The sequence below is a fragment of the Sabethes cyaneus genome, chromosome 1 (assembly GCF_943734655.1).
Source record: "Sabethes cyaneus chromosome 1, idSabCyanKW18_F2, whole genome shotgun sequence".
Lineage (NCBI taxonomy): Eukaryota > Metazoa > Arthropoda > Insecta > Diptera > Culicidae > Sabethes > Sabethes cyaneus.
The window spans coordinates 151,689,344-151,714,356 of record NC_071353.1 but is presented as its reverse complement, the minus strand read 5'-3'; the positions used below and the strand labels follow the sequence as shown (position 1 = coordinate 151,714,356).

Below are 25,013 nucleotides of genomic sequence, written 5' to 3'. Positions count from 1 at the left end.
GTCCAGTAACAGGTTAGAAATTGTAAACTATTTTCGTATAAATGTCTCAAATAAACAAAATATAAAAATGCAAGATTGACAAACAAACTCGAAAGTCAATAAAATAGTCATGGATAACTAGATACGAAATGTTATCCGAACTGACATGTTCGAATCGTACTAATTTCTTACGCAAATAGAGAGCCTGGCGTACAATCTAATATTTACCTAATCAGAACATACTTGTGGTCCCATCAGCACGTTCTTCACACTAGTAGGAAGATTTGTGCCGCCCGTTTAGACGCGTCGCTTTCCAGCAGCGTTCTGTTTACAGTTCCGAAGATGCATCCCAAGAGGATGAATAATAAATGCATCTTGTCGAGCGTTCACAACCGTCCATGGTGATGGTATGAGTTATGTGGAAGTGTAGAACTTCACCACAGCAGCACCGTAGCAGCGTGCTGACCAAACAAACCGGTTGGGTCGCGTATCATTCATCGGAGAGCATCAGAGCGGACCCAGTCAACGGGAGATCTTCGAGCAGCGAAGAACTAGTTTGCCGTGTCGTGTCGTGTCGTGAGCGTCGTGACCTTCCTGATTTTAATTCGAGCGTTTGGCGATTATAGGATGGGTTTTGATTGACCCTGCCGCTCTGAACGAAACTAACTTTTTTAGCTTTAACTCTACGATTCGACAATGCTAACGCTTCTAAGGTTCCAACTGATCTGGTGTGGGTTGATAATTGCTGTTAAATTAGATCGTTTCGGTTAGATGATATCATCGCATTCGATGCAGTGCCGTTTGTAAAACGAAACTTGTTTTTATCTTCCAGAGGGTGACAGCTGTAATCTGGCGAATGGCGTAAGCGTCGGAGTTTGTCGACTCGCCGGTGAATGCAGCCAGTTGAAAAGTGTCCCGAAAAAGGATTGGATAACATGTTCCTTCATCGTTAACGATCCGGTTGTGTGCTGCCCTGAAAGGGCGGATTCAAAACTTACTCTATCAGCAGCACCCCAATCGAGGATTTCTTCGAAAAGTGAACTCAAATGTGCCACTTTCCCGGAAACACCACAAGCCGCGGACCACATCACCGGAAGTGGCAGTACAGAAGCGATGGCGGATGATTTTCCTCATATAGCTGCTTTGGGCTATTCAGTGCAAACCAATCGAGAATCACTGTTTCGCTGTGGCGCAAGTTTGATATCGCATCAGTACCTGTTGTCGGCTGCCCATTGTCTCTATCCGGAACAACCTATCTTCGCCCGTCTCGGTGTATCGAACTTATTTAATTACAGTTCGAACGACCCACCGGTGGACGTAGGCATCGAAAGTGTGTTCATTCATCCCAACTATTCATCTAAACCATTGATGAATGACATCGCTTTGCTGAAGCTAAACCGGACCATAACGGAACCGTTTCTGATCCCCGCCTGTTTGTTCGCCAACCTGACGGATCCGGCGCCGAATGTCAATCTGTCGATCGCCGGCTGGGGCAGTACGGATCCGAACGACTTCGAGATGTCTTCGGTGTTGCGGAAAGCAAACGTAACCACGCTGGACCGAGCGGTGTGCAACGGCACTCTGTCGCGGGATAAATCCCGACGCAGTACGGGCCAACTGCAGACCACCCAACTGTGCGCTCTGGGGAGAAATGAAGACAACGAAACGACGGGAGATACCTGCGTTGGTGATTCGGGCGGACCGTTGGAACTGGCGCACGCCCGGCGACGTTACATCGTGGGTGTAACGTCCAACGGGAAACTGTGCGGCTCAAGCTGGCCCGGTGTCTACAGCCGGGTGGCGTACTATTTGGACTGGATCGAGTCGGTCGTCTGGCAGGACGGCTGAGCACCCCGGTCCCAGTCAGTGGCAAGTGAAATAGTTCAGCAATCGAAGTGATAGTCGCTCCTTATTTAAGTCGAAAATAAAAGTTAAATATTTCTATAGGTTTTTTTAGTATTAAAACAAGGGAATTCCATTGAAATGCCGAGACAGTAAACATGCCCCGGGTGGAAACTGCTCTCCGAAATGAAACAACTCCATTATTATGATAATAGTACCACATTACCGGTCAAGCTTATCAGTGGCAAAAGACTACGTAATTAGCGATCGTTTGTGGTGGTATAAGTGTTCATTTGAGTTTTCTTTGGGCGGTTTTGTATCAACGCGACGCTGTCAATGTGAAACGAGATTCCTACATAGTATTGCTGTTTCTAGCTTGATCCGTTAATAGGAAGAGTAAAACTAATCCGGAAGCAAAATAAATCCTCCCAGCGGTGCACGGTGTACGTTTCTTGCACCGCTTTTGGCTATCTTTGCAATCGATTTCTCGCGATCACAATCGATATATTGCGATAAACTTGTCCATAACAACTATTTTTGCCCTGGTTATTTGATGAAGCCAGCCTACTATGCAGATATTGTTAAAAATAAGTTTGTTTTCGAACGGCTTTCGGCGGGTATGAAATAGGGAAGGCAACTAGGAAGAAGCGCCCAACATAGCTCTAGTCATCCCAAGCCCCTAGCGCCTCCACGTGGACGTACCTGGAAATACTCCAATTCGCATAATTTATTAGCCGAGCCACCTAAGCCTAACGTTATTTGAACTGATATTTTTGGTAGTCAAATCTATTTTCAGAGATCGAAATAAGGCGCTATATCCATGACCCCTGGCTTCTGATCTAAACGCCATTATTTCATCCCCGAGGGTTCGGAGTATCACTTAATCTTTACTAGCAAAGATACTCCCAACGACTGTAAAAAAATCATTATCTAAATGGGAAGCGTTCGGTACGGAAGCTCCACGCTTTCTTCCTTTCCGTTTGATTTCATAGGCATATTATACCTATGTCCCCTGCGAACAACAATTTTCACAGATATGCTTCGACCACATAGGTAAGATTATTAAAACCAGAGAAGCAAATGTTCGTCCATGCCAAGCCGATCAAATCTAGTAATTCCAATTTGATAATTCATTTTATCAGATAAGTCTGTACTTGAAGCGCCCATTTGATGATCATTCTCTATTTGGGGTATTTCAAACAAGATGAAGCAGGTTGGTTGTTCTACATTGTTTAGGCATAAAACTTCTATGATCCGGCGAAATGTAGTGTTTGTATATCTGAGCAAGCTTCGGCAGAATAATCAATTCAAACAGTTAAAAAGTGGCACTTGATACCGCTATCCCCGGATAACTCAAGATGATTCGCTTGCAGCCTTTTTAAAAGACAGGAAAAGACTTATAATTGTTTCCAGCAGTTTAAAAATGCACCAGTAGCCGGAAATAGGTTGAATAGGTTCTGCTACAAGCGGCGACGCTAGTGTCTCCGTCAGGGAATCAAATATCATTGTTCATACCTGAAACAAACATACGCAGCAACCAGAATTTAACACGACAACAACATAAAGGGATAAACATATGTTGCCCCGATGGTATGACCAGCAAAACTTTCGGTAAGAATTTATTTTGATAGACACTCGCTCTCACAAGAGCTTGGTTTGGTGTTGCGGGTATACAATAAAAATGTGTTTGTTGAAAGCAATGTTGCGAGCGAGCGAGCGAAAAGTCAACCATGCCTACTCACGCGCGAAAGAATATGAGAAACATAGTATTCAACGCTAAGGCCGCACACTTAGGCGTAAAAGAAACAGCTGCCGGTGCTGTGTGCAAACATTCTGCTACCCACACACTCGCGAACGCACATCCTAATATCGTCTTCCTGCATCCTTGATTCAAAAAACTCATGTGGAATTAGTTGCCCGTGAGGCTGACGGCGCACTGGGATACAAATTTTGCATTACTTTTTCATCTGAAAAAGAAGAAGACATCTTTGCCCTCGATTCTACTCTCGGGCGAGAGTACGAGCCGACCCGTTATTTAAAGATTATCGGCAAGGTATCATCTGACACCTGTCGCTTTTATAACTCTGAACCTAAAGGTTCAGAGTTCAACTTCAACCCCTGAACCTGAACGTTCAACTTCTTTGAAAGTTTCCTTGTTACTCCATATCAGGTATGGAGCCTAAATCTCAAAACGGTCATTGGCTTTATTAACTATTTAGTACCGAATACAACTATCCGGCTCAACTCCATCAATGGGTATGAGCGGTCCGTAAACTGTGTACAGCAATCGGGGCCTGCCACAAAAGACGATCATAAGGACTGTCGTAGTGGCCTTTTAACCCAATACCCTTCTGGGTTCTGGCATACAAAAAAACGAGCCGTCGCGAGTAATCGGTATCAGCAGATCGGGCTGCAACGACGAACGACGAGCGACGACTGTAGCTGTTAGCTGAGCACACACTCGCAAAAACTAGTTGCAGTGCATGAAGAAATAAGTGCGGGAGTTTAGAATAAGTACGCGTGTGTGAGATAATTAGACCACACGACTTGGGACTTAGCAACACTGGTTGCAAGTCGGCTGGATAAAGACAATACTTCATCAGTAACTTGAACAAAAGGAACAAACAGCAAAAAACTTAAAAGAAAGACTAGCTTACTTTGACCCGAAGTCTGCGTACAATGCTTACCACTGGTAAGTTAGCAACGTTAACTCGATAACTACCAAACACTGCCACTGCCGACACAGTGTTACAGTGTGATTTTGATTGCCTAGTCTCTGTACAGCGTCACAGAATGATTGACGGGATACCGTTAGCGCCATATTCCATGGAGAATTTTAGAACTTTTCCAGCTGAGAAAACCATATCAGCGAAGATAGAAAACTGCATGCAAAGGTACAGAAAGTCGTGGAACATTTCCGGTGGTGACGGCGACGTCGCAATCTTTGATTTCTGTAAGGTAACAGGCACCTGTAGCTTTGTTTTCTTGTGATTTGGTTTGAATATCTTTATCAAGGCTCAAAACGGCAAGATTCAAATCTATAAATTCAATGCTTGCCATGATTTTTTTAAGTGATTCGAACTATAACTATAAACAGCGAGTTTGGAAAACGTAAATACCCAATAATTGGTATGTTTGCTCCTCTTTGCTTTTTTGAAAGACAGAAGGCGAAGTTTGTTCGTGTAAGTGCTCTTAATATTCTCAAATTTCTGCTAGGTTACAGGATCACAACATTAGTTGGGTACATTTAGAAATTATTTATTGAATGTTGAGTATGCAAAACGCTGGCAGCTATACAGGTCTATATCGCTATTTCAAGGCTACCCGAGCAGGAGCGAAGAGCAAAATAATACAAAAACAATATCAAACTGTGTTATAATGGTATATTTTGTTATTGAATAGATATGGAGATACATTGATAACACATTTTGTTATTGAGTATTTAAATTTAAAAATATTTAAAACAGTGGTTGTAAGATGAGTTTAAACTGATTTTGGTGTCATATCTTATTTTGGCCTTAAAATGACATTCGATATATTTCATTCAATTTTTTTTATTGATTAAAGAAATTTTAGATTATAAATCTATATCTATAAAGAAGGATTTCTGTCTGTCTGTCTGTCTGTCTGTCCGTATGTTCCTTATAGAATCGAAAACTACTGAACCAATCGGCATGAAAATATGCATGTAGAGGTTTTTTGGGCCCATGAAAGGTTTTAGTGATGGTTAGAAACCCCTCCCCCCACTAAGAGGGGGGGCTCCCATACAAATGAAACACAAATTTCTGCATAACTCAACAACTAATCAAGCAAATAGAACAAAATTTGGCATGTGGGTGTTTTCGGTGACAAGAATTTATTCTATGGTAAATTGAGACCCCTACCCTCTTTATAAGGTGATTTATAACTCCTCTCCTCTTTAAAAGGGGGGGCTTCCATACAAATTTCCTCATAACTCGAGAACTAATCAAGCAAATGGAACCAAATTTGGCATGTGAAGGTTTTCGAGGGCAAGAATATTTTCTATAGTAAATTAGGACCCCTCCCCACTTTAAGAGGGGGGGGCTCCTGTACCAAAGAAACACAATTATCCTCATAACTCGACAAGCAATTAAGCAAATGGAACCAAATTTGGCATGTGGGTGTTTTTGGAGACAAAATTTTTTTCTATGATGAACTGGGACCCCTCCTTACTTTAGGAGGGGGGGCTCCTATACAAATGAAATACAAATTTCCTCATAACTCGAGAGCTAATCAAGCAAATGTAACCAAATTTGGCATGTGAAAGTTTTCGAGGGCAAGAATATTTTCTATGGTGAATTAGGACCCCTCCCAACTTTAAGAGGGGGGCTCCTGTACAAACGAAATACAAATTTCCTCATAACTCGAGAACTAATCAAGCAAATAGAACCAAATTTGGCATGTGGAGGTTTCTTGAGGCAAAAATATTTTCTATGGTGAATTAGGACCCCTCCCAACTTTAAGAGGGGGTGCTTCTACACAAATGAAATACAAATTTCCTCATAATTCGAGAACTAATCAAGCAAATGGAACCATATTTGGCATGTGGGTGTTTTTGGAGGCAACCATTTTTTCTATGATGAATTAGGACCCCTTACCTTTTTAAGAGGGGGGGCTCTCATACAAACGAAATACAAATTTCCTCATAACTCTAGAACTAATCAAGCAAATGGTACCAAATTTATCATGTGGGTGTTTTTGTAGGCAAGAATATTTTCTATGGTATATTTTCTATGGATTTCCCCACTTTAAGAGGGGGGGGGCTCCTATACAAATGAAAAACAAATTTCCTCATAACTCGAGAACTAATCAAGCAAATGAAACCAAATTTGACATGCAAGTGGTTTTGGACGCAAGATTTTTTTCTATGGTGAATTGAGACCCCTCTCTTCTTTAGAAAGCGAGTTATGGCCCATCTCCCCTTTAAGAGGGTGGGCTTCCATACAAATGAAATGCAAATTTCCTCTTATCTCGAGAACTAATCAATCAAATGGAACCAAATTTGGCATGTGAGAGTTTTAGATGGTAGAAATTTTTTCTATGGTGAATTACGACCCCTTTTAATAGGGGAGCTCCCATACAAATGAAATTCAAATTTCCTTATAACTTGAGAACTAATCAAGCAAATGGAACCAAATTTGGCATGTGGGAGATTTTGGAGTCTTGAATTTATTTTACGATAGTTAGAGACCTCTCACCCCTGTGGTAGGGGGATATGGACTCTCATACAAATAAAACAGAAATTTTTGCGAAACTCAAAAACTAATCGAACTCGAGAAATTCGAGACTCTTCCATAAAACATTAGTCAATACAAGACAACAAAAACTATCTATAGTAACACTAGATCATTCAGGACGAGACGGTCGCGAGTGTTGCCGGTGACCCGCCGTCGGAAGCGCCGCCCACTGGGGGGCTTGCAAAACTCGAGATTGTGACAAAGATTATCCGAGATTCATGATTTATGTACAACACAGGTTAATTTGTGGCAATACGAAGTTTGTCGGGTCAGCTAGTATTTTATAAAAGGATTTTTTAATATCTCATATACTACTGCATTTGTTATTCAATACCTTAATAATACTAAAATATGTTATTCTAAACTCTAAATACAGTCATGTTATTGCTTTGTTATTCAAATAACACAAGTAGTTATTCTTGTAGCCTTAAAGGAGTTAAATTTTGATATTATTTTTTGTTATTTTACCAACTATGTCAGCCAAAACAAGACCAAATTTTGATATGAGTTATTTGATTTCCAATAACACATTTTGATATTATTTTGCTATTCGCTCCTGCTCGGGTAGTCACTGAAAATGGCTACAGCTTGATTTAAAACTTGACAGACAATATAAGTAGGCCTAATACTTGGGAAACCACAATTTATACGATATTGAGCCACGAACGCCGATTTGACACAATGCTGTTGTGTTTTATCATTTAAAATATTTAGAGAGTGGAGTTCATAGATTGTTATAGAAGTAACGAATTGGAGCATACACTTCAAACTAATAATGTTCAAATTTGATATCTTTATGCGAAATCTATCCAGCTTTCCACGAGCGGTAATGGCGGCTGGTATGTACAATCTTCTGAAGGGTACAGTTCGGTTCGGCATTCAATGCAGGCGCGGTTACTGCGGTTACTCTGGAAGCCCTTTCCTTTCAACAAAATTCCTCTAGTCCGCTAGTTCCGCTAGTCTGCGTAAACTAAACCATGTTTACATTTTTCTACTCAACCAGCAAACAATCGTAGCTAAAACCAAACTGTGCCCTTGAGAAAGTTGTACCCACCAGCCGCGAACCGCGAGAAAATTCGGAATTCCTTTACCGAGTTGTAGTCAGATATCCTGAAAATTTTAACTGCTAGTTTCTTATACAAGACTCCTGGTTTTATAAGCAAAGCATTCTATTCGAATCTTCTGCAGAATTCCTCTACATGATTCTTATACAAAGAACCCCAGAGACTGTGCAATTTTTTTGTTCGGGCTTTTTCGCTGATCGAACCAGCCTAGACGATGGCCTAGATCATTGCACTATTTCACTAAATATATACACGCAAAATAAACCACCAGAAAGGACTATGTGAAAAATCACGGTAATTTCTCTAGTTACGGGAGTTACGTGACTTTCAGTTGAACATTATTTGAAAATACAATCACATCTATCTGATTTCCACGTAAATGCACGCATACTAATGCAAACTACGTTAAATTCACATAAATAGTACGGGAAAAGTTGGATGGAAAATATTCACATAACTTTTCCCGTAATTTCGACTTGAAAATTATTTTGAGTGTACTTTAATAATAACAAAAGGCGAAGGTATAAGCTACCCCGTAACAAAGTGACAGTTATTAACAGTTTCCCATAACACCCGCCAGTGTCAAAAATGTCGCGACGATCGTTTTTACGTGCCGGTCAAAATTGACGCACTTTCGATTTCCAAAGGAAATGTTAATTTTTGTTACGTTAAATGTGAACGCAAAAAGCTGTCTGGACAACGATTTGAAAAGTGCGTATTGATTATTTCAGCATTATTTCATGTTTTCGGTAAAACTGTTTGAACTCTTGGTGGGTTGTTTGATTGATTTGTTTACAAGATAAAAAGCGGTATTTATTACAAGATTGTCACTCTTGTGTACGAGTTGTCTGCTCTTAAGTATTTAAATATTGCGTGTTTCATTGAAAGTTATCCGCTGCGCAATTCAAAATGAAATGCTCTTTCATGATTGCTGGATCGATTTTGTCGTTAACAGAACAAGTTAAACAAAATTCAAGAATAGATCCAAGCAATAGAGATTGTTGCAGTTGTATAAAAAACACTCTGTTACATGACAGAACCAAATAGAGCATTTTATTATGACAGAAGAACCAGTTATGCTGCTATTGTCATTACCACGGAAACGTTTTGGTACTTGACATAATTTTGTCAGTTTGTAAAATGCTCCATTGAAATAATAAACCAATTCAGATCTTATATACACAAGAGATTTTTTGCTAAAACAAATGATAATAAACTCTTTCTTCGATATTTACGCCGCTTTCAAACATCTGTTGTGAACCGTGAACCAGTAGTTTTAGGTACGTTTGATTAGTATGGGAGCTGTCACATTGTTACCGGGTTGGGTATAAGTGAAAATCTCAGTTGTCACTTTCTTGCATCGTCTACTGATTTGCTATTAAGGATGATTACCATAAAATGTCAAACCTCACTGAATAAACCACATTGCAACCTTGGTGAAGGTCGGTAGACAAGCCTCTGCTTAGAATGTACTGTTCTTTGTAACATTTCGTACACTCTAAAAAATCGACATGTCCAATCCACGTGAAAAATCATGTGAACTTCTGTACAGCTACTTACATGAACTTCATGTAGTAGTTAATGGGAAAGTTGATCAAATTTACCGGGATCGCACGTAAACGGGTTAGTATGAGTACGAGTGTCTTATAATTCACGTAAATGTTACATGAAAAGTGTGATGGATGAGAATTGCCTATGTTTCACGTAAACTTGACGTGCCGATTTTTTTTTAGTGTAGCAGATTAAATGCGGGAATCTTGATAGATAGTTTGAAAGTGCTTTTTTAATTGTGTTTGACGTCGACTTCATTTTGTTTGAAAGAGACAAAGCGTTACAAGCTTATGGGCTTTAAATTTCGCTCTGTACTTAATCTTAAATCCCGTTCACCTGAGACTTTCCTTAAACCTTCTTCAAAAGCATCCACAATGGAGAAGTAAAAGATGATTATTCAATATTATTTGCTTCTGGTAGAAGCCACGCTTTTGTGCGCTGCTCTCGGTCGATTTCTTCTCGGTCGAGTTTGAAGCAACCAAGCGTCCTCTTTTTCCTTTTAAATCGATGCAGACGCCTGGTATATCAGCTAACAATGATGTGGCAGGGATACGATGAGTGACTGTGTAATAAGGAAAATTAATATGGTTAATTATTTAGTAAACATATAGGGCCAGTTCGTATCTTGCAGACTTAAACGGTTATTCATTCAAACGCTGCATAAATTGTATTTGCAGATGCAGAATGGAGCAGCTGTAATGGTAAAGAACAAGGTACCTCCATCAAATACAGAGAAAGGGAGACGCATTATGGTTTTTCCACTCGCATCGAGCATCAAGCATCCAAAATTTCTTTGGTACAAAATCAAAAATAACAAATGACAGCCCAATGCCGGATGGGAGCCCTTCTTTGGTATAAGAAACTACCTTTCCAAAATGTAGATTAATTGATCTGTTAAATAACTAAGAAACCAGAGCAGCTTTTTACTGCGAATCCATAGCATTTCCCCGTCAAACAACGCAAAACGGTTCTCGGAGTCTTGTATTGGTTTTGGATGCTGCGAATGAACCCAGCTCAGATCGATTCATTCCAAGTCTTTGTCTGAGTGATAACCATCACCCTACTAGTACCCAGAATAAATCGTTTGCGCTCTCAGAGCGAGAACCAGTTATTGGAAGTCCTCGTAAGTGATCGGTCGGTTGTCAACGTCGCAGGCACTATCGGCAGGCAGGCAAAGTAGTTTTTTTTCAGTTGATGGAAAGTACCTTTCACGAGAGCGCGCGCGTAATTAATCCGAATCCGAAAGCCAATCTTATCCATTCGTCAGATGAAAAGTGTGACTCACGTCAGCAGTTGACACAGTGTGTGATCGATCGTTCGCGGCAAAGATCGGAAAGAAAGATTCACGGTTCACCGTGTCAGCACACGATGTTGTGTGACGTCAGGTGCAGGAACTTCCACCACTTGAATGAAGAAGCGATAAGCGATTGACTCGCCCGTCGCCAGTATCACACACCGCACCGAGCTCGACTCGACTCGACTCCAGAGTAGTTGCTGTCCAAACAAAACTGTAAACAAAGCTAGTCATTCACAAATTCACGGGCATCGGGAGCAGAAGATGATTCTACGCACCGTGCTACTACTGATGGCCCTTTTCGGGGGTCACCCAAGCATGACCCAAAGTATTCTTCGCCTAGAGGAGCAACGGTTCGGTAAGAGATTTGATTTGCCTGTACGTATGAGGATGAGGACTTGTTTGACAGCTTTTTTCGCATCAGCAACCGTTCTTCGAGAGTTGCATTTTTTTCTTCTTTCTAACCGGTCCATCAGCACACGCAAACCTGTTTAGTTTCGTGCTTTATACCCTGATTATGGAATGTGTTCGATTTGATGGCATGCATCCTGAAATAGATTTACTTCTGGGCTGTTGTAAGTTTTAGTAAAATAGACGATCATGGCTGTCTACCTGCCACTCTGGCACATCTGCACAAGAGTATCTTTCGTAGCCTAGGTCAGTGGCAGTGGTGGTGAATATACCTGTTTGTGATTCTTTACATTGGTTGAAGTACAGGAAAATTATCTAACAAATTTATTTCGTTGAGTTATGCATTTAAAGAAATTCAAAGTTATTCTTCGGTCGCTATTCAAAGTTCATTTAAATTTTTTTGAATTCAGGATCCTTTCTTGTATCTTTTCCACGTCACATTATTCACTACTAAATAAACACATTTACATTTTTTTCATCTGCTTTTTCACTACTTATAATGTTATAAAGCTAACATTAGGTACATATTCTATTATCATAATTGGAAACTACATTTTCCAATAGAAATTTTGGCTTCCCTTGAAATACCAAAGAAATAGATATAAACTACCTATTTCGGATCGTCATCCTGCAGAAAACCTAAATCAAATAGAAATTAGTTATCGAATGGATTTTTCTCCTATACCTACTATTGAATGAAAATCTAATTAAAATTAATCATTTTTATAGTTGCTTAAAACACCTACTCAAGAAATAGCAATTTCAAATGGAATGTAAACATGGCTTGCGAGTCAGGTGCAATAATTTTCATCGGCGCGTTTGTAGTCTAAACACAGCGCCTACTAAGAACAGGAGGCACACTGTCTTCACTTCATCTGTCAAACGTGAAATTGATTAATTCTGAGTCAAATGTCAAAACCAATCCATCAATAAGAGTATTAAGTATTACAATAGAAGTCTATTCCATAGTTACTTCTATGAACAACCGACGAAAGCATTCTCGACGAGAGCTTGCACGTTTTATTTAATGTGATATCAATGCTGGCGTCTCGACAAGCAACAATTTGAGAGTTAATACTTTCATAAAAAGTAAAGCTTTGGGCTTGAACCTTCTTTATCGACCGACTTCGCAGTCGGCTGTTAGAGTACAGGACAATTACGGGGTTAGCGCAATGGTCCTGCTGACTCTATCTGACAAGCACCGCCTAGCTGAAATTCGAACGGACGACTGGCTTGTTAGATCAGCATCGTATTTCGAAGTTAACTGGGCAGTTATTATCACTTTCATATGATGGATTTGGAAACGACGACCACGATAAGAGTGCAATAAAACACACATTGTTGTTTGAATGGGGCCAATCTTTGTAAAATAATTCCTCAAGGTGCAACCTGGAAGACCTGGACAGTAAGGGTAATGTGCGCTCAAAACTGTCAACCGTATAGCAGACACGTTGAAGCCGTCCTCCACGGCTGAAGGCAGCTAGATAACCTGCAATTTGCCGAGAACTACGCTCGATTACTGGATGACGACTTGCCTTCTTCCGAGGAGTTAGACGGTTCCGAAGACGGTTGGGGTAAAACACGCTTGGGCATCGGAGAAACCGCGACATGCATGGAAAAATTATTTGAGCATTGTTTCTAGGGAAAACTTGACCAAAACCCAACGAGCAAGGTACCAGTTGACCACGATCCTGAGGAGTAAAAAACACCAAAAGGTGGACAGAGATCGTGAAGAATTAGAACAACTATTCCGAATTAATGGTTTTACGAGAAGGTGAATCAAACTCGTAAGGGCCACACACCGAAACCTGACACGCGTAGGGACGAGAGAGGGAATTTAATCACAAACGAGCGCGAGTGGTCGACTGCTGGAAGCCGTTCTTAGATGAACACCTCATCGGCGAACTTGCAGAAGGAGGCGGAACGGAAGCTAACCTAGAAGTGCCCATGGAAGGTGCTGAAGACCAGCAAAGCCGCTGGTGAGAATCGCCTACTGGTAAAGCTTTCGAGAATCGCTGGCAACGGCTCTACACTGGATTATTTCCAAGATTTGGGAGGAGGAGAAGCTACCGGAGGAATGGATGGAAGAAGTGGTTTATCCAATCTACACGAAGGGTGATCCGTGGATTTCAGGGCAGCATACGATACAGTGGAGCGTGAACGGCTATAGCAGATAATGCAAGAGTACGGTTTTTCGGACAAACTGACGCGGCTGATCAAAGTTGCAAATGCCGTGAGTGTTACGGTTCTGGAGTCCCTAATATGGTCCTGAAAGCAGCGATACAGGATTACCTACGAATGGCCGAATCACGAATGGCCGAAATAACAAATGGCATTATACATCTAATGGCCGAATCACGAACGGCCGAATCACAACTGGCCGAATCACGAATGGCCGAATCACAAAAGGCTGAAACACAAATGGCCGAACGTCATATTCGGCCGAAAATAATCACGGCCTTCAGCCTGCACAAATATTGGGTATATGCTGTACTTACTCGCTGCCGCTCGTTCGGACTTAACTAAGAGATAATCCCTACTAGTCAGTAAACCTAGAAAAATGCATGCACCTAAATAGGAGTGGTTTCTACGGGGGGCTGCCTCCCCGCAGTGGCCGGCGCTTCCGACGGCGGGTCACCGACGCACACTCGCGGCCTGCGGTCACCTCGTCCTGAATCATCTAGGAAATATTTGCTACTGACACGATCCTCGCACCCTGTAATAAACGTAAATCATTCGCGCTTAGGGGAAGAAACAACTATCAATTATCTATACTATATCTACTAAAATAAAAAATATGACGCAGGTAAACTAAGGTATAGAATTTTACGAAAAGACTTTTTCTTCACCTTTCAATAACGCGGATTATCACAGAGCTGCAAGTGGAGCAAAAGGCAATAGAGGGGAAAATTTTAAAGGTTTTTCAGGGGGATGTTTCAAATTCGCGGAGAGAAATAGATAAAAAAAATTATTAAAATGTGTAAGGTCTCACAAAATGACCAATAAAAATTTTGTTGATTTAGGCATTCCGAGAAAATTCGGCCTTTCGCGATTCAGTCTTTCGTGATTCGACCATTCGTGATTCGGCCTTTCGTGATTCGGCCTTTCGCGATTCGCCCTTCTGTAACTGTTGTTGGAATACGGCCATTTGGATTTCGGCCATTCGTGTTTCGGCCATTCGGTACCAGCCCGCGATATAAGCGTACCCGGTTATGTTCAGGGCAGTGCTGCAGAAATGCCTGGAGGAGGATTGCTTCCCGATCAGCGTACAGCGTAGCGGAGAACATCTTCGTCGTAACGAATGGTTTAACGAGGGGTGCTGCCAGATATTAGACGAGTAGCACGCAGCACGGTGCACGGGTACTAGTCAGAATGTGGAACTATACAAACAGAAGCGGAGACAGCAAACCCGACTCTTCTAGGAGAAGAATTACCACCATGAGAAAAGGGAGTGCGAGGAACTCGAGCAACTGTACCGTTTTCCCGACGCACGGAAAAGACTCAACGAATCTCGCAAGGGCTTTGCGTCGCGGGTCGAACTGTATAAAGATAAAGATGCAGGTGTTTTGACAGACGACCGCGCGGTGATCGAAAGGCGGAAACAGCACTACGATGAACACCTGAATGGAGTGCAGACGGAAGACCGTGATAGTGTAGGAAGTGACTTTACTGGTGCAGCAAGCAACGGAGATGTGCTACCCTCATCTATAGGTAAAGTAAAACGAGCCATTCAGCGGCTGAAAAACAATAAAGCAGCAGCAAAGGATGGTGCCCACCAAAAGAGGTCAATTGAGTGTCAAGATTTCAGATACGGAATGACTACCGGAGGAGTGGAAAGACCTGTAAGGTAGGGGGCTCTGTAGTCCTCTGTACAAGTCTGTAGGGCTCTGTACAAGTCGCAAAATTAAAGAAAAAATGAATTATTAACACAGCAAATGATCAAGAATTTCCAAAGCTACATTTTACTCTAATCAGATCTCAATCTCGTAAATGTGCAAACGGCTTGCGATAATTATGAACGACTAGAAGATACAAACAACACCCACCAGCAAACTTTGAATTCGAAAGCAGCATTTTGTCACTTGGTTCGGTCTGACTTAACACCGACCAATTTCATGTTCAATTTTACATGCTTTCAAAGATCAACTTCAAGTTCAATACGTGACACGTGACAAACGTGACAAAACCTGGACAAACGGGACAGAAAAAGAGGAAAAACGCGAGCGAGAAAAAGAAGACACAATGGCATGAAAAAAAATGAAAGAAAAATCGTGACACAATGAGAGGAAAAACGGGATGTAAAACGATAAAAAAGAAGTGGATCAGAATAAATCGGAATAAAAAGGGGCAACGAAGCAAAGCAAGAAGAGATTGGATAGATAAAACAGGAGAACAGAAGATAAGAGAAGAAAAATGAGACAAAAGAAAGAAAAAAGACTAATAAAACGAGTAAAGAAAATTAGGACAAATTGGACAGAAAAGGAGGAAAAACGAGATAGAAAAGGAGGAAAAAAAGGGCAAAATACGGGAGCTTAAAAATTGAGAAGCGAAAACAAAAAGGGAGAAAAATTGAGAGAAAACAATAAAAACGGAAAACAAACAGGATAAAACGAGAAACAGAACCTGGCTGGACGTGACGTTAGAGGAGAATAAGCAAGACAAAATAAGGGGAAGAACGGAAAAAAACGAAAGCAAAAAAAAACAGAAAAGGGGTTAACGGGACAGAAAACAAAAAAACGAGACAGTAAAGGACGAAAAAACTAAACAGAAAAGTGAAAAACATGAGAAATAGCAGAACAAGAACAAAGAACGGGACAGGAAAAGACGAGCGAGACGAAACAGCGGGCAGAAAAAGGAAAAAAACACTGCAAAAAATGATGGAAAACCAAACAAATAGAAGAAAGACAGTACAGAAAACGAAAAAAAAATCGTTACAGAAAGGGACAACGGAACAGAAAACAAGAAAAATTAAAAGGGAAAAGAACAATCGCGAGAGTGAGAAAACAAACCGAGAAAAGTGCGATCCAACGGAATATAAAATGGGCAGTAAAAGAATTAAACTGGAAAAACCGATCAAAGATAAAGGTAAAACTGTAGATAAAAAGACAAAAAACGAGACAAAAGGGAAACTGCAAAGTAAAAAACCGAATAACCGTAATAGAAAAGAAGAAAAAAAGGGATATCGTAACAGATGAAGACTCTAGTCTAACGAGGAGAGTTAAAATAAAAGGAAGACTGGAAATGAAAAAAGGAAGTGGTAGTGAAAATAGACACAACGTGATAGAAAATTACAGGAAATAAATGGAAAACAAAAAACAGGACTGAAAATAAGAAAAAACAGGAAAGAAGACGAAGAAAAACGGAACAATAAAACAGAAAAAAGTAAAACGAAGAAAAAGAGGAAAAACGTAAGGAAAAGGTAGAAAAGTGAAAATAGACACCACAAAAACGGTTCATAAAGGAAGAAAAAACCAAACAAAAAGTGGAAAAACGGGACTACAATAGAGAAAAAATGGTGTGAGACGAAATATGCCAACCCTGACGCTAAATCTTTGAGTCAAATTTCTTTTCCATGTCCATATTTTTCGACTTAAAGTCAAATGGTCTGTCCGATTTTAGGCCCAATTTAAAGCCTAATTTAATTCCAATTTTTAGTCAAATTAAAACTCTGTCCAATCCAAATTCTAGTAAAATTTGAATTTCAAGTTTAATTTCAAAGGTAATTCCAAGTCTAATCTCAAGTCCAATGCAAATCCACTTTACGTCCAATTTTAAATTGAATTTTGAGCTTAACTTCAAACCCACACCCAAAGCCCAATTTCAAATGAATTCTATTGCAAAAATTCATCTTGCGCAGATAGAGTACAACTACAAGCAGAGCTAATCTTTTTTTCACACGCCAAAGACTGGAAACTATTCGCTCTATATGACAAAGAGAACACCGGACAGGGAATTACCTATATAAACTGAAACAGCTCCGTGATCTTGAGAGAATCCATTCGGTAGTGTTGCGACAGAAAAAGAAAGATGAAACAAAGCTGACGATTATTCAGGGACAGGGCAAAGTACTGCAAAAGAAAAAACCCGTCGCTTTTCGGAAGAGTAAAATTCCGAGAAATAAGATTTTTTCTGCAGGACCTCATTTGTTGGCAATCTGCTGGGTTATAATAAGGTCAGATTTTTCTTGACGGTGCCGATCAACCGCTCCCACGCTCCTCCCATATGTGGCGAAATAGATGCATTGGAGACCCATTGAGTGTTAGTTGAGGTAAACTCTTTTGCCCATTTATCGTGGTAGAGCTGTTGTATGGCTGTGTGCAACTCCTTACTAGCCGCTCGGAAATTTGTACGTCGATCGCTGTATATGATGGTCGGAACGCCCCTTCTAGCCATAATGTTTCTGATTACCGCTTGGTCAAGTCCAATTTTAAGTGTGCTTAGACTTGGGATTGGATTTGAACCTGGGCTTGGAACTGGTTCTGAACTTGGACTTAGAGTTGGATCTAAACTTGGAACTTAAAGGCTTACCTAATGGTGGACTTAGATGTGATCTACAACTTGGGGTTGGATCTGAACTTGTACTTGGGGATAGATTTGATTTTGGAGTTGGAGATGCATCTAAACTTGGACTTGGATTCTACGGAGCTGAACATGAACTTAGAGTTGGATCTGAATATAGACTTGGAGTTGCATCTGCCTTAGACTGGGAATTTAATCTGTCAGAAAAAACAAATAACGGGCGAAAACAGTGGTCAGAAAAAAGGAAAAAAACGAATCAGAAAAGGAGGAAAAACGAGCAAATAGAAGGAAGACGGTACAGAAAAAAAATCGTGACATAAAAGATAGTAAAACGGGAAAAAAGATATAAAATTATACAAGTAAGAGAAAACGGAAAGAAAACAAGAAAAACCAAAAGGGAAAAAAATTGCGTGAGAAAAAAGGAAACCGATAGAGGAAACGAGGAAAACGGACGGAAAAGTGGGATCCAACGAGATATACAAAGTAAAAGATAAGACAAAATGGGATACTGGCCAGTAAAAGAACAAAAAAAAAGATAAAATTCTAGAGGAAAAGCCGCAAACCGAAAGACAAGAAAGGGAAACTGGAGAGCAAATGAAATAAAACCGAATAAACGTGACAGAAAAGAAGAAAAACGGGGTATTTATAAAAGGAATAACGTAACAACGGAACGGAATGGAACAACGTAAGACGAGAAACTAGGTGGAGAGTTAGAAAAAGAGGAAAACTGGAAATGAAAAAAAGAACAATGGAAGAGAAAATACAGAAAGCGTGAAAAAATCACATAAAATAAGTAAAAAACCAGATGAATAACAAGAAAAAACCAGGAAAATGAGAAAAACCTGGAAAAGAGACGAAGAAAAACGTAACGATAAAACAAAAAATAGAACAAAAGAAGTAACACGAAAAAAAGACAGAGAAATCTGAAGGAAAAGGAAGGTAAGTGATAGCAAAGATCAAGTAAAGAAGAAAAAACAGAACAAAAAATGAAAAACCGGGACTAGAAAAGAGAAAAATAGAAACAGAAGGTAAAACAATAAACGGGAATTGGTTAAACGTGTAAGACAAAATATGTCAATCTTAATTTCAATTAAAACTTTGTGTCAAGTTTTATTTCCATGCACATATTTTCCAATTTCAAGCCAACGGTCTGTCTGATTTTAAACCCAATTTCAAGTCCAATTTAATTCTAATTCTCAGTCGAATTTCTAGTTCACTTTCCAGTTCTATTTAAAATAAGGCTTCAAGTTAAGTCACAATTCCAAATTTGCTTATGTTTTCTATTCAACCGTTTGCTCTACCTCCGGTTGGTTGGTTGGTTTTTATTTGTTAACGGAGACTTTAAATCATAAGATTCATTCGTCTCCGATTGCCTCCGAATGGTGCATGGATTCTCTTACAACCATTCATCCGGTGAAGAAAGAGCCCAACTACAAGTTTGGCGGCTCTTTTCTTCACACGTTTGAAACTAGAAACTATTTACTCCGTATACCAAAGAGAACATCGGACAGGGAATTAAATGAACTGAAAGGTTTGCTCTGTGATCTTGTGAGCATGCATTTGATAGCGTGCTGCGGCAGAAAAAGAAAGATGAAACAAAACTGACGGTTATTTGGGGACAGAGCAAAGTGGCAAAGCACTGCAAAAGAGAAAAAAAATCCCGTTGCTTTCCGTTGCCATTATTTTAGAGCTTCTGCAGTACCTTGTCAGTTGGAAATTTGCTGGATTGTAAAACGTCAGATTGTTCTTGACTGTGCGGATCAACCTCTCCCACGCTCCTACCATATGAGGCGATAGAGGCGGGTTGAAGACCCATTCAGTGTAAGCTGAGATAAACCTCTTCGCCAACTTATCATGGTGTGTTGGGCTGCTGCTGTATGCAATCCTTACTGATCACTCGGAAGTTTATACGGCCCTTCTAGCAGCCAAAACACAACAGTGGTCAATGTATGAGTGACTTGCAAATCGATGGCGCGAGTGGTCATACAAGTAGCGAGAACTCCCCATTTTTTCCAAAGGTGGCCGATTGGTACCAGTTTTGGACTAAACTAATCCACTAACCCCTTTGCCATCATAAGTGGTTGCGGTTGTGCTTGAGATTTCTTGTAACGCTGACAATTTTTGCGAACGGGTTGGTTAGTTGCTAGAGAAAACACTGCAGTAATTATTTCACTATTGTTAATTCGTGTCAAACGTGTAACATGGTGTCTCCGAGGAAGAATATCGGATTTAGCAACTTCCTCATTAACAATTTGATTTGAACAATTCCACTCTCATCCAAAAATACGTCTCGGAATTGTGGATTATGCTGGATAATCTTTGTTCGTTGTTGACAGCTAATGTAACAATCTCGTCGGATTTGAATTTCGACTTGGAGCTGAGCCTGATCTAAACTTGAAATTTAGACTTGGAGTTGGACCAGATGTTGGACTTAGATATGATCTTGGATTTGGAGTTGCATCTGAACTTGAACTTGGAGTTGGCTCTAATCTTGGACTTCGAGTTGGATATGAATTTGGACTTAGAATTAAACCTGATCTAGAATTAGAAGTTGAATTTGATCTTGGACTTGGAGTTGGGTCTGAGCTTGAACTTTAAGTTGGATCCGATCTTGGGTTGGGAACTGAACTAGGAGTTGGAACTGATCTTGAGCTTCGAGTTGGATCTGAGTTTGCATTTTGAGCTGGACATGTTCTTGGACTTGAAGTTAGATCTGAACTGGGACTTGGATTTATATTTGAACTTGGAATTGCAGATGGATCTGAATTTGAACTTGGAAATTAACCTGATTTTGGACTTGGAGTTGGACCTGATCTTGAACTTGGACTTGGATCTGATCAACGGACTTGAAGTTGGATATGAACCTGGGATTGAAGATGGATTTGGGCTTGGACTCGAATTTGATGTTCAACTTGGACTAAGAATTGAAACTGATGTTGGACTTGGAGTAGGATCTAATCTTGGTAACTTGGTAACTTAGACTTGGAGTTGGAACTGATGCTGAACTTAGATGTGATCTTGGACTTGGAGTTGGATTTGAATTTGGAGATGGATATGAAGGACTTGGAGTTGGATCTGATGGACCTGAACTAGAACTTAGAGTTGGATCTGAATTTAGACTTGGAATTGGAACTGTTCTTGGCCTTGGAGTTTAATCTGAACTTGGACCTGAGTTGTATATACACTTGGACTTGGACCTGAATTTAGGCTTATGCTTAAGGCTTATGTTAGGACAAGGGCTGGGTTTGCGGTTAGGTCTAGCAAAGCCTATGGGCTGAGCTAGAGCCAGGGCTTGGACTTGAGCTTGAGCTAGGGTTAGGACTTGGACTAGAAATCGGGCTTGAGCTTGGGCTTGATCTTAGGCTATGCCTAGGCCAGGACTACGGTTAGGGCTAGGGCTAAGGGAAGCAGCAGATTTGAGGGCATGGAATTGGACTTCAATTTGAGCTTGAATTTTGTTTTGGACGTACACGGTAAGTTACACTTACATTATGATCGAAGACATGCCTTGAAGTTAGGAAATCACAAGAAAAATGTATGAATAGACGCCATTACACTTATCATTTTTACTATTTATCAATCAAAATACGACCTTTTTATCATGCAAATTAACTCGTAGAAGAATTTCTGATCGAGTGATGGAAAAATCCTGTTAAGCTGTTTGATAAAAGCGCCATGTCATATGTCTGTCAAACGAAACGATGTGTTTCTTGAAACGCGTACGGTTGACAAAAAGTAAATTAGTTCATTCTCGCTCTTGAAAATTTGAAGTTTTCTTTGGAGTCATTTTCTCCACGATTTCTCAACTTCCCAAGCACAGTGCTGTTAATAACCCGACATGGAATAATCTTTTTCGACCGAAAGTTAGCGCATTCGATCAAAGCAAGCGTTGGATCAAACACAATCCATATTTTTATTGTTTTTCTCTCAACCGCACAGAAGGCGACCCGTGTCCGCTGCGAAACGGGAGCACTGGCATCTGTCGCAAAGCGTCCCAGTGCCGGGGAAGTATCCGAGCGAAGGAACTGCACTGCGAATTCAGCGGCTACGATGCGGTTATCTGTTGTGCGCTCGCTCCGAATGCGACATTCGATTCTTCGGCCCGCGTAGTACAGACTGCTTGTAGCACCGTGCGCAGGACAGAAGTCCGCATTGCGGAGCACGCCGTGGGCGTTGTGACCGAAGCCCGAGTGGGCGAGTTTCCCTTTATGGGCCTGGTCAGCTACGACGACGAGCGGACGCGATGTGGAGCGGCGCTGATTTCTGATCGCTTTCTGCTGACGGCTACGCATTGCTTCAAGAACGTTAAACCCACTGCGGTTCGCCTGGGAACGAACCAAGCGGACGATCCAATGGCTGACAGTTATGCGATTGCAAAAATACATCGGCACAGGGGGTACACCCAGCAGACGAAACAAGATGACATCGCCCTCATTGAACTGCGGAGCCCGGTTACGATGAACGCACAGGTTCAACCGATTTGTCTACACACATCGCTGATCGATCTTCCGGAGACAACGAATTTGACCCTGATGGGATGGGGTCGAGATAACGCAGGTTAATAGGGTCAAAATAAATCCGTTTTCACTTTAACGAACACGATTTTTTTTGCAGACAACCTACCCAACGCTTTGCTGAAGGGGGCCGTTAATCCGGTGTTGCGAAGCACCTGCCAAGCACGGTACACGGCCGGTGGCCGTGTGATCAGACTAACTGAAAAGCAGATGTGTGCACTCGGAGAGCTTAATCCCGACGGGTTAGCGACCGACGCTTGCGAAGGAGACTCCGGTGGTCCGCTGGTACTACGCGACGACAATAGGTACTATCTGGTTGGGCTGGTATCCTACGGGTCCGGATGTGGGGACGATAAGTATGCGGGTATCTACACGCGAGTGGCCAGCTACCTCGACTGGATCATCGAGCGGGTGTGGAAGAGTTAGAGCGATAATTTGGCGGATAGCAGTCTGAGCGTTGGGGAGAAGAAGATGAGTGTCGTAACCAAGAGATTATGTTAAACTAAAGTAATAAATATGGTAAATGTATGATTTTGAGTCGTTTCGGGCGGATTCGTGTATCATTGATTTTTGCCAGTTCTGTAATTCCAATCTGATGATACATTCTGAGGCCCCATAGGCCAGGCAACTAACGCTTTGAAGCGGAATTCCATTCTCTTCGTCGCAATCAAAGAAACAGGACGACCAAAACACAATCTTGGAAGTTTTACACAATGATATTGACGGAGTTAGTTTGAATGGCGATGGACGAAGAAACCTATGTCAAGGCAGACGTCAGACAGCTTTCTGAGCAGGAGTTTTATAGGACAACCGCCAGGGGAAAGAGGGCGGACATTTTCAAGCAGATAAAATTGTCGAAGTTCGCTTAAAATCATCTGATTTGCCAGACTATCCGGTGACTTGAAAAGGATCATTTACATGATAGCCGGGACCACCAACCTGGTAATATTAGACCATCGTTAAGTGGAACCTGAAAAAATATTGCTTAGTGGAGATTTTTCTGAAAAAAATACCTTTTCCTTAATCTTTCCTTAATTTTTCTTCAATCTTTTAATGACAAACGATAGATATTTTTATGAGGTTTCTGCTTCTGCTGCTAGCGCTTTTAAGCTTAACGAAGCGCATTTCATCCTAGTTTTTTGATATAAAGAGACATAAATGTCAATAGCTCTGGAGTCCGCTGGGATAAAGTCGATCTTTTTTTATTTTTTGTGGCTTTCGTAGCTTCTGAAGCTTCGAATGCCTGCTTCTGATCCTCAAAATTGAAGGAACTCGAAATCTCTAAGGTTGGAGAATATGCTACAGTTTATATAATGTGGGTCTGCGAAAATCTACCAAGAAATTTTGCAATGTTTTTCTACAATTTCAATTTCTAAACGAACCTGTGTGCTTTTGCGTCAATCTCTAGAAAGTGTCTGGACTCACTTCTCAGGGGATATTCCCCTGAGACTTACAAAGTATCTAGCTTTCCACGAGTGATAATGGCCGCGGATGGGTACAACTTTCTGAAGGGCACAGTTCGGTTTTGACATTCAATGCAGGAGCTGTTACTATGGAAGCCACTACGGTTGTTTGCTGGTTGAGTGGTTAAAATGTAAACATTGTTTAGTTTTTGCAGACCAGCCGAAGAGGAACTTAATTGAAGGGAAGCGAGTTTTTGTGCTTTCTTAGCTATCATTTTGTAAAATAATCTTTGCATTGGGTCAATGTGACAATATTTCAGCAAAGAATAGCCACAAAACTGCGCTTCCGTATAATTAAATTCCTTTTCTGCTGGTCTGCGAAAACTAAACAATGTTTACATTTTTCCACTCAACCGGCAAACAATCGTACCCAACAAACATTTTTGTTGTATAACAGCTTATCAAGCGCTTGTTACCCGATAATTAGCTATACAACAGTTGAATAAAGTACTATCCAACAAAAATGTTTGTTGGGTAGTGGCTTCCATAGTGACCGCAATGATACTGCTCCTGCATTGAATGTCAAAACTGAACTGTGCCCTTCAGAAAGTTGTACCCATCAGCCACCATTATCGCTCGTGGAAAGCTGGATAGCGTCACTGCAACAATACCTATACCCAAAGAAAAATTGAGGTATTTTCAGGGTTTCGTTATCCCGAGCCTAGTATGCACAGTTCAGGGATAATTCTGCCAAAAAGGATAAAAGTAAAACGAAACTTCGTAGACGAATCGTCAATCGGCTGGCATCCACCCCGATTCCCAAGCTTCCGCGGTTTAGCAAAATTGCTGGTACATCCACTTTTTCACTCACGCGAACGTTATTGGAAACTTCAGCACCGTGGAGCGTAATCGCGATAAGAGACCGCAAATTTTCTTGGGCATTTGCACGAAAACTAGCAGACGGCTGACAGCATTGATTAATAATTCCGCCACTGCTTACAGTGCTGTTTCGATGACTTTGATCATTCTATTTATCCGCCGAATACCTCTATTTCTTACGTACGTCGGAAGAATAATTGGAATCACTCGTCGATCAGCTTCCTTTATCGTCCAGGATTCATGACCGTGAAAGGCAATGTGAAATAATAGGCTAGAGAGTGCATCCCCTTGCTTCAGTC

General features: G+C 41.0%; 2 protein-coding genes across 2 annotated transcripts; both read left to right on the top strand.

The window, feature by feature from the left end:
• Positions 1-547: 547 nt before the first annotated feature.
• On the top strand, positions 548-1,891 carry LOC128736157 (serine protease persephone-like). Its single transcript, XM_053830640.1, has 2 exons — positions 548-745; positions 812-1,891. The coding sequence occupies exons 1-2, from the start codon at positions 676-678 to the stop codon at positions 1,825-1,827; spliced, it is 1,086 nt and encodes a 361-aa protein (XP_053686615.1). The 5' UTR covers positions 548-675; the 3' UTR covers positions 1,828-1,891.
• An 8,951-nt stretch (positions 1,892-10,842) lies between these two features.
• Positions 10,843-22,946, top strand: LOC128736166 (transmembrane protease serine 9-like). Its single transcript, XM_053830651.1, has 3 exons — positions 10,843-11,346; positions 21,858-22,475; positions 22,533-22,946. The coding sequence occupies exons 1-3, from the start codon at positions 11,253-11,255 to the stop codon at positions 22,856-22,858; spliced, it is 1,038 nt and encodes a 345-aa protein (XP_053686626.1). The 5' UTR covers positions 10,843-11,252; the 3' UTR covers positions 22,859-22,946.
• The last annotated feature ends 2,067 nt before the right edge of the window (positions 22,947-25,013 follow it).

Coding starts and splice junctions, on each gene's coding strand:
- LOC128736166 (XM_053830651.1), top strand. CDS start 11,253: ATGATTCTACGCACCGTGCTACTACTGATGGCCCTTTTCGGGGGTCAC. Junction 11,347..21,857: donor CCTAGAGGAGCAACGGTTCG/GTAAGAGATTTG, acceptor TCAACCGCACAG/AAGGCGACCCGTGTCCGCTG. Junction 22,476..22,532: donor ATGGGGTCGAGATAACGCAG/GTTAATAGGGTC, acceptor TTTTTTTTGCAG/ACAACCTACCCAACGCTTTG.
- LOC128736157 (XM_053830640.1), top strand. CDS start 676: ATGCTAACGCTTCTAAGGTTCCAACTGATCTGGTGTGGGTTGATAATT. Junction 746..811: donor TGTTAAATTAGATCGTTTCG/GTTAGATGATAT, acceptor TTTATCTTCCAG/AGGGTGACAGCTGTAATCTG.